Source organism: Fundulus heteroclitus, chromosome 18 (genome assembly GCF_011125445.2).
Source record: "Fundulus heteroclitus isolate FHET01 chromosome 18, MU-UCD_Fhet_4.1, whole genome shotgun sequence".
NCBI lineage: Eukaryota > Metazoa > Chordata > Actinopteri > Cyprinodontiformes > Fundulidae > Fundulus > Fundulus heteroclitus.
Window position 1 is genome coordinate 38,755,422 of NC_046378.1, and position 9,980 is coordinate 38,765,401.

Here is a 9,980-nt window from a genome sequence, read left to right on the forward strand (position 1 = left end):
ACTGAAATATTAATACTGACAACAAGACAAAAAGTGAGGGTCAAAGGAAGGTCCAGGATGATGTTCTGTCATATTTTCCACTCTGGTAAAGAGGTTTTCTGTCGTTTGTTTGAACTTAGTTTGAGCTTGTTTCATATTTGTTGACTCATCAGAAGCAGTTTGGTAGCTGTCAGTATATTGATATTATTAGCTGTGTCTCGCAAAGGATTGTGGGATACCTGAAAGGGTTCTTAGTGCCGATAAGGGACGTTGCGGGGTTCCTAGGCTAAACTAGCCACGGGAGGAAGCATACTGGCTCCTTTTCCTACCTCCTTCCTTACTGACTGCGCTATTTGGACAGCACTTATCATGGTGACTGCTGACGCACCTTTGCTTTGACTAAAGAGTCCTGACTCTATAAGGGTATTCAGATGGAGCCCCCCCACCTGTCAAGTTCCAGGGGTATCACCTCATCTACTGGTTACCCCACAGTGGTGTCATTTTGGGAACTTGAAAGACTGATCTAGCATTGTTACTATTATTTACCGTATGTGTGTGTATATATATGTATATATATGTGTATATATATATATATATGTATGTATGTATGTATGTATGTATGTATGTATGTATATATATATATATATATATATATATATATATATATATATATATATATATATATATGTATATTAGGGCTGGGCAAGTTAACGCGTTAATTTCGCGTTAACTCATTAGACTATTAACGGCGATATTTTCTTTAACGCGCATTAACGCATGTTGGTCACATGCTTTTATTTTGTGAAGGTCTGTTGCTGCGGTGTAGGGGTTTGAATCAGAACAGTAGGTGGCGATAATGCGCCAATAACCTCGCTGTCAGCCAAACCTCGGATTCAAAGAGGAAGAAAGGTGCTGGCCGGAAAAAAACAAAGCCGACATGGGGAAGGCGGTGTTTCCCGCAGGAATTTGCTTAGGTGAGGCGGTGAGTTGGCGGCCGGAACAAGTTTTGTGTGGAGCGGAGCGGGGGGGTCTGCATCGACGCCTTCGGTGAAGTCGCTTCTCGTTTCAAAGTATCCATGTATTTTTGCCTGTTTTCCCCCTGCCATTCACTATATGCGCGCGAGAAAGCAACAACAAAAAACCGCGTGTCAACGTCAAATAAACGCAAGCATATCGAGTTAGCAAGCATTTCAGTTTAAAGTTCTTCCAGCATGGAATATGACAGAAACAAGTTAGTTGGAACCACTGCCAAGTTAAACTTTGGTATTGAACATAAAATGGTAATGCTGCTCCCTGCTGTTACCTCAGAAATTGCCTGTTTTTGGTAGATTTTTTCCCCATAAAGAGAATTCCCTGTCAGTGGCAATAAGCTTTAATTTATTATTATTGCTATTTTTTGTTTTACATGTTTAAGTTGAGCTTTACACTAAATATGTGTTACTGATAAGTGCTACAAATGTTACAACACTTTTGTTCATATGGCAGCAGAACATTAAAATAAAAGTGCTCTTTACACTACTTTTGAATTCATTCTTGGAGTTTGTAAATACAATGCGATTAATCGCGATTAATCGCGATTAATCAGTGCGATTAATCGCGATTAAATATTTTAATCGTTGCCCAGCCCTAATGTATATATATATATATGTATGTATATGTATGTATATATATATATATATATATATATATATATATATATATGTGTGTATATATGTATGTATATATATAAATATATATATATATATATATATATGTGTATGTATATGTGTATATATATATGTGTGTGTGTATATATATATATATATATATATATATATATATATATATGTATATGTGTATATATATATGTGTGTGTATATATATATATATATATATATATATATATATATATATATATATATACATATATATATATATATATATGTGTATGTATATATATGTATGTATATATATATATATATATATATATATATATATATATATATATATATGTATGTATGTGTATATATATATATATATATATATATTGCACTTATAGGTGCCTTTCATGTTGTCTTAAGACAACATGGAGAAAAACCTTTGAAAAATTTAAATGTATTCTCCCATGGTGAGGCTCAGCCATTGCACTCTGGAAGGCGCTGACCTATGCGATTTCTCTAAATGTGGGAATCTCGACTGCATGATTTGAGGTTCTCCCCTGACTAACTGGTTCATTCACTCCGCCAATGAACCGAGCTGATCGTGAATGGACGTTGGTAATAACTGTTCCTCAGAATGTGTAACATGGCTGAAAAGCCATCTCATGCTTCAGGATTCCTCACTGTAGGACCAGCAGGAGGGCGACGGCTCTTAAAATGATCTTATCTGCAGTGCTTTAACCTGTCACTGTGTTCAGCCCCGCTTCTGCTGTCCAGAAATATCAGCTGATGCTATTAATCTTTAACATCTTTAGAGAAAACATCTCCAAGTGTCATGTGAGAAACTGCTCTTTACACTCAGCCGGAGGAAACTTTAACAGAAACGCCACCATCAGAGAACAAGAGGAGGAATAAAACAGCCGTCTGTGAGTAGAAGAAACGAGGTAAACATGAGGCACGGCTGGTGAGCTGATGAATCATGCCTGTTTGACACATTATGATTTAAAATCATGGATCAAAATGTTGAGATATAGACAGAACCTTTCAGTTTTAAACTTGAGCTTAAAGTTGCAGTAATTACCTTTTTGTTCTTCTTGAAGGCAGCAGAACGAGAAGGAATCAAAAGCTTACATGCTAAAATTGGAACAATGTACTCTAATTTTAACGTGACCATAAATATGTAGTTTTAAAAGTACCTTTTTGTGTGTGTGTGTGTGAGATAACCAGTAGGCCGGCTGGGACCGCACCGCTGAGGGCAGAACATAAAAACCCTGCTGACTTTGTTCCCCCTGCAGCTCCACCATGTTTACCCGCTGGTTACCCTTCATAGCGTTTCTGACCGGCTCAGTGACTCCGGGAAGCTCGGTGACTTTTCCGTCTACCTGCAGGCTCAAAGGTGAACCACTGCAAGAGATGATTTTAGCCTGTGGAGACGGAAAACTCCAAGGTGAGCATTTCAGTTGATCATTTTCACCAACAACCTTCAGTGTCAGTGTGGGAATAAAAAATCTGTCGCCTGCTGGAGGATTTTTACTACCTAGACTTTTAACTGAGCCATGAATCATCCAGGCATAAAAAGCCTCTTTAACGTCAAGCAATGACACAAACCCGTTTTAAAGATCCATCTTTCAGCCTTTTCCCATTTATCTGTTGAATCTTTGAATAATGAAGTTTAAGAGGGAGTATATAGTTCTGAAGATTCACATTTAGAAAAGATGGCTTCTGTTTCTTCACTGATCCGTTTCAGTTCAGAACCAAGGCCACCATTGGTTTTATTTAGTTTTATTTTAAAATCTGGTATCATGTGTTTTTGTAATATTTTAATCTTATGTCTTTATTTATTTTTCCTCTTGACCTTTGTTGCACAGCACCACTTCTGGTCCAGAAGATCTGAGCCTAAAGTTTTGTGTTCGTGCTCCCAGAAAAAAAAAATAAAAATCAGAAACGTTGAATACATTAAATAAAAACGGTTATTTTAAATGGTCATGTACATTTTATTTTTGCTACAGTTAATCCATAAGAGACTTAAACACATATAGCTTGTTTATTAAACTGCTGACCAATCACCATGAGTCTAGCAGTTTTAGCTCCGCCCATTTGATGGATTTTTTTTAAACAAAAGTGCTGCACAACAGTACTATGAACTGCTTAAATACTGAGAATTATACATAATTTATTTACTGAAGTGTTATTAATGAACAATTTTCTCAGTTTTGTAATTTCTAAAGATGTACGTGATGTGTTTTATTTAAATCATCACATTTATTTATTTTTAATTGTACTCTAAATTGGACTGGCCTGAAAAGGAGAGAAAACGCAGTAAAAGTAAAAAAATGGAAACCCTTTTAACAAGCTTCAGAAATTTTTTAGAATATTACAATAATAATATTATACTATTGTTGTGCTCGTATAATTTATGGCAGCATGCAGATGTAAATGCCACCAGCTTCAACGTTACGCCTCATTGAGTTTTTACTATTTTAAAATGTGCAGCGAAGCAACTCTTCATCTGCAACTGCTTGTGTTGCAGGTGTGGTCCAGTTCTGGCACACCCCATTTGGTGACCTCCAGGGTTCTGGTTCACAGCCTCATCTGGGCCCTGTGTTTATGGACCATGATGGGAACCTTGTTATCCCAAACTCCAGCGTCCAGCACAGCGGACTGTACTACTGCGTCCAGCGCCACGGCCAGGGATCCACGCTGTGGCCTTACGAGCTTCATGTGGGTCCGGGCAACATGGAGGACGGGCAGCGAGGCGACGGCTGCGCTGCTCGCAGGTTCAGGAGGAACGCGGGTTTTCCAGCTGAGAGGGAAGCCGTGGTTTCAGACGGGATCTTTGCAGGAGCCGTGGCCGCATCGGTGCTGCTGACGTTTGTGGTCGGATTCAGCGCTGGAGCTCTGTCACGAACTCCTGTCCTCAGGTGGGTTTAAAACATGTTATGTGATCATTTGGTGTGTTGTTGACATGTTTTCCTTCAGATTTGGCCAAAAGGAAACATTTTTCTGACAGACGAGGGCAGCATACACCTCAAGCAATTTCTCTTGTTTACAGTCAATATATCGGTTTGATTTAAAGTGACGCAGTTTATGTAATAAAAGTAGAACTAGTTTCAGTTCAGAGTGCTTTGAAACAGAGAGCATGCAGTTATATTATCTTAGAAATTTAAGCTGTGAGCCAACACCTGTAGGATTTAAGACCACAGTGATGCAGGACAGAAAAAATAAACTTCTCTTAAAAAGGAGTTGATTGAAGGACAAAAGTTCAGTAGAATCTGCACACTGTCATGGAAAAAAACTAAGTACAACCTTTCTTCTTCCATGCGATTTTTAAAAATCCAAGATACTGCCAATTAAGCCCTTAATTAACGGATCAACACCTCTAATGAGTCTTTCTAAAACCCGAGAGCATACTGATAGGTTTGTGATAACGCTGCGCTAAAAGGCAGAATGGTTGACTGTGAAACTCCTGAAGTTTGCAGATGACACCACTGTAATTAATCTAATACAAGGCAGTGGCGCCGTTCCAAAATTATGGCTCCTAGCTCCTGTTCCTTGACCTTTCAATTCAATTTTAGTCATATAGCGCCAATTCATGAAACATATCATCTCAAGGCACTTTACAAAGTCAGACTCCATCAGATCCTCCAGGTTGGTGAGAAAGTTTCCTCTCTAAGGAAACCCAGCAGGTTGCATCAAGTCTCTCCAAGCAGCATTCACTCCTCCTGAAAGAGCGTAGAGCCACAGTGGACAGTCGTCTGCATTGTTGATGGCTTTGCAGCAATCCCTCATACTGAGCATGCATGAAGCGACAGTGGAGAGGAAAACTCCCCTTTAACAGGGAGGAGAACCTCCAGCAGAACCAGAACCAGGCTCAGTGTGAACGCTCATCTGCCTCCACCCACTGGGGCTTAGAGAAGACAGAGCAGAGACACAGAAAGCACAGAAGCTCACATTGACCCAGGAGTACTTTCTATGTTAGATGGTAATAGAGGATGATCTGCCTCCCCTGATGATGTCACAGCTAACAGAACGCCAGACCAGGTGTACCTTCTAACGAGAGAAAAATGACAGAGAACACAAAGTCAAAAGCTGAAATGACGACAAGCAATGCAGATTGGAGAGCAGTAGGAGAACTCAGCAGAGTGAGAGAAATAGATCCTGATGTCCTCCAGCAGCCTAAGCCTATAGCAGCATTACTATAGAGGTAGCTCAGGGTAACATGAGCCACTCTGACTATAAGCTTTGTCAAAAAAGGAAAGTTTTAAGATTAGTCTGAAAAGTAGATAGGGTGTCTGCCTCACGGACCAAAACTCGGAGTTGGTTCCACAGGAGAGGAGCCTGATAGCTAAAGGATTTGCCTCCCATTCTACTTTTATTGACCCTTTGACAGGGTCAAATGTGGGAAGTAAAGGAGCTTTGGCCTGCTGTGCCAATTTAGGAGAGCCTTCAACTCGTACGTCATAATGCAACGACAATCCAAGCCTACGGCTTTTCGAATACAGAGCTACAAAAAACGCAGTGTTAGACGAGTGTAGTGAACCGCTGAAGCTCTCCAGTACACAAAGCAAAACATATGAAGGCACGTACATTTGCACGTGTTACACACAGTACACGTGAAGCAATGTAACAGTAAACTGTACTAGCGTTACTGACTGCTTCACTCCACCCGCGTCACAACAAGGTAGACAAGATGGGGCCAAAATTCCTGATTTCTGACTGATTAAAACCAAGTCTTCAAGTAAATGCTGCTAAAGGTGGTTCTACGGGTCTCAGAATCAGTAAGTGTGCCTAAACATAAAACTGCTCCTGCAGCTTTTGAGCCGTAACTATGTCCTGAAGCGGCACCAGGAACGATGACGCCTAGCGATACTCAAAGCATCTACTGACTCAAACACTGATTCCTTCCAGATGTCTACAGGCAGTCAGCGTGAGGCTGTCACCAAAGCAGCGCCGCCGCCAACCTGACGTCCCAGACGACTCTGGGTTAACCATGACCCCCCGGCCACCCGTGGACGACACCCGGACCTTTGAGAAGGCGCCGACGCGGCAATTCTCTCCGGCCCGCAGAACTTCAGAGGCGCCAGATCCACTCACAACCCCGTCTCCGCCCGCCAAACCCAAGAGAAGCTTCCGCCAGAAAGACGAGGCAGAACCGGAGGGCGCGGCGTACTTAGAGGGATGTGATTACAACCGAGTGGAGGAGACAGAAGGAGGGGGCGACGGTGAGGCAAAGGAGGAGGAAGAGACGAGACTCTCTTTCTACTCACTAGAAGGTGAAGGGAGTGAGACGGAGGACAGACAGGTGGAGGACAGAGAGGCGAGCAAGGAGAAGGTGGACGTAGCAGGGGAGCATAGCAGTGGAGAGGAGGAGGAGGAGACGAGTGACGAAGAGGCTGGAGGACCAAAAACGGTTGAGTGTGAGGAGTTTGAGCACGCACCTCCAGAAACAGACGACGGGAGAAGCATTAAAAACGAGCGCGACACCACAGAGGAGACGGCCGACGAGGCGGCGTCTTGTTCTCCCCGCCGCCGCGGCCGGGTCATCCGTTTGTACCAGTACGACGAGGACGGCCAGATGTACGGCCACCTCCCGGATCCGGCCCCCGAGCCTCCAGTACCTGCGCCCAGACTCAAGCAGCGCTCCCTGTCTCTAACGCGGCTGAACGCCATCATGGCGGCGGCCTCGGCGGGGCCGATGGAGCGGGCGGAGTCGGGGAAGGAGCAAGGCGAGGAGATGCCACGCTTCCACATGGAGATTTAAGACGACCGTTCAGTCCGGAGACGGCGCTGCTGTTGAGGCGCAGCTTCAGAGACTAATGCGCCGTTTGCTGTAAAATAAGCAACTATTAAGGGATAAATGCGGTAAATTCCAACAATGTTATAAATGTCTGATAATTTAAATAGGACTGCAGCATATTAATTAAATTCATGGCATCATGAAGTCATTAAAAGGGCGGGTTGCACCTGTATAGATGATACTTTTGATTTCAGAATTTCATTTCAATTCATAGAAATATAAAAAAAGTAACAATAACATAAAAATAGCCCCTTAGGCCCAGTTTTTACATTTTATCTGCAACAAAAGTTGATATTGGGGTGAGTTACGCTTTAAACTCATCACACTTTCTCTCTTTTTGGACATTTCTGGGTTGTTTTCATGTGTTGTGGGAAAACTAAAAAACATTTAGTCACAGGATGCTGTTACTACAGTTAGAAAAAAGAAAAAGAAAACACTACAGGAGGCAGTTTTAGCCACTTTATATTTTTTTTAGTCCAACTGTTTTTAATGTTCTATTTTTGTTTCTACATTTTATTCCAACCTGCTTTTATTGTTTTATTTTCCTATATTTTAATCATGTAAAGCACTTTGCATTGTCTCTGTACTGAATTGTGCTATACAAATAAATTTGCCTTACCTTTATACACTTTGAAATAATATGAGGGGTTGAAGATGTATAGAAAGACCCCTGCTAGCTGGTTCGCACAATTTAAGCGTCAAACTATGTCTGGATCACTGAGTTATATAATACACTGGAGTGCTAATAGCCGCTGTCAGAACGAGTCGCTTTGAAGCCACCAGCCGCCATATTGGTACTCCCTATTTTCACACAGTAACTGGAATATGTGCGCTACAGCATCGAATAACGAGGATTTTCTCATGTTCAAGGGGGCTTAAAACTTTTAAAATGTCAAATGCCATATACTTTTATGTTCTAAAACAATGAAGTACTAAGAAAGTCATGTGCTGAAATATTTAGCATATATATATATATATATATATATATATATATATATATATATATATATATATATATATATATATAATTCAATTTTCAATTCAATTTATTTATATAGCGCCAAATCATGAAACATGTCATCTCAAGGCACTTTACAAAATCAAGCTCAATCATATTATACAGATTGGGTTATACACATACTTATATATATATATATTTAATATGAATAACATCTAAAATGTTTCAACACCTAATTTCCTAGTAGTTGATAGTGTTAGTACATCCACTGACTGTAGAATTACCTGTGAAACGTTTTCACTCAGCCAGAAAACTGCTTGTTGTTGCAACCAAATCCTGTGGGATTCTGTGAGAGTAGGGAGGAGCAAGATGGCGGCCAGTGACTTCAGTTTTTCGGCAAAATCAGCAGTCCAGTGTATTATATAGCTCAGTGGTCTGGACCTACAGCCTGGTTGGTGTTGACCTTCTTCAGGGAAGAGGTCACTTGGTGGAGCTGCAGAACGAGGGAAGGAGAGAGAGGACTGCTCTGTCGTTCAGCTGCTGGTCGCCGTGCTTATAATCTCTGATGGTCCTGATGCCTCTCCACACGTCGGGTGGGTAGTTGCTGCTGAAGTGGTCCTCGATGTCCAGCTTGAATCTGTGCTTTGCCTTCTGGATGCCTTTTTTCCACTCACTCCTAGCCCTGCTGTAGCCCAGCCTGTCTCCTGATCTAAATGCTACATCACTAGCTTTCTCATCAACAATTAAATCCCAATTACTGATGTCTGAAAGTCCTAAAAACTGTCAGGATTGTTACTTTTGCCATTTCCCCCACTGTTGGCTTCTTGAGAAAATCATTATTAGATTAAGAAATATTAATGCAGTTCATGTGTGCTACAACTTCTTTATGTAACTAGTGTCCTGATGAAAGGTATTTTAAGTTTTATTATTCGTTACAATATTAAGTAATTGATAACGCCGGCACAATTACCTTAAAACGACTGAAGTAATTGTCTTATTCTCATCGTTATCACAATACCAAAATATATTGTGGTAAAATTTCACATCTACAGCAGAGCCTGGAGGACATGTCCATAGGACCGTAATAAACGGTATACTCCATATAGCTGCAGTTTATGGAGGAGTGGCCAGAATTAAGCCATTACTTAGTGGTAAACATAAAAAGGCACATGTGTGACTCCCCAAATGTTTAGAGGAAGGTGCTCTGGTCAGATGAGACTCAAATTTTACTCTTTGCCACCAGATAAAACGCTGTCTGCCCCAAACCCAAGAACTCCATCCCCAGAATAAAACACGGTGGTGGCAGCATCATGCTCTGGGGATGTTTTTTCAGCAGCAGGGACTGAGAAACTAGTCCAATTTGAGGGAAAGATGGATGGTGCTTAAATACAGGAGCAGAACCGGCGTCATTTTACCAGCGATCTTAGACTTCCAGCATACGGCTGAAGCAACACTCGAGTGGTTTTTAAATGTGTTGGAATGGCCTAGTCAAAGTTCAGATCACAGTCTAATTCAGAACTGTTGGATGGATGTGAAGATCGCTCATCCAACATGGAACTGGAGCAGTTCAGCCTGGAGGAACGGGTCGACATACCAGAGGCCAGACGTA

At 41.3% G+C, this 9,980-nt stretch overlaps 1 protein-coding gene across 2 annotated transcripts; it reads left to right on the forward strand.

The window, feature by feature from the left end:
• Positions 1-2,035: 2,035 nt before the first annotated feature.
• Positions 2,036-7,642, forward strand: LOC105918281 (proline-, glutamic acid- and leucine-rich protein 1). 2 transcript variants are annotated; one of them, XM_012853331.3, is made up of 4 exons: positions 2,036-2,560; positions 2,912-3,063; positions 4,147-4,537; positions 6,525-7,642. In XM_012853331.3, the coding sequence occupies exons 2-4, from the start codon at positions 2,919-2,921 to the stop codon at positions 7,375-7,377; spliced, it is 1,389 nt and encodes a 462-aa protein (XP_012708785.2). In that variant the 5' UTR covers positions 2,036-2,560; positions 2,912-2,918; the 3' UTR covers positions 7,378-7,642. The 2 variants fall into 2 exon arrangements, with proteins under 2 accessions (XP_012708785.2, XP_036005434.1); XM_036149541.1 differs by having other exon boundaries at positions 2,036-2,542.
• The last annotated feature ends 2,338 nt before the right edge of the window (positions 7,643-9,980 follow it).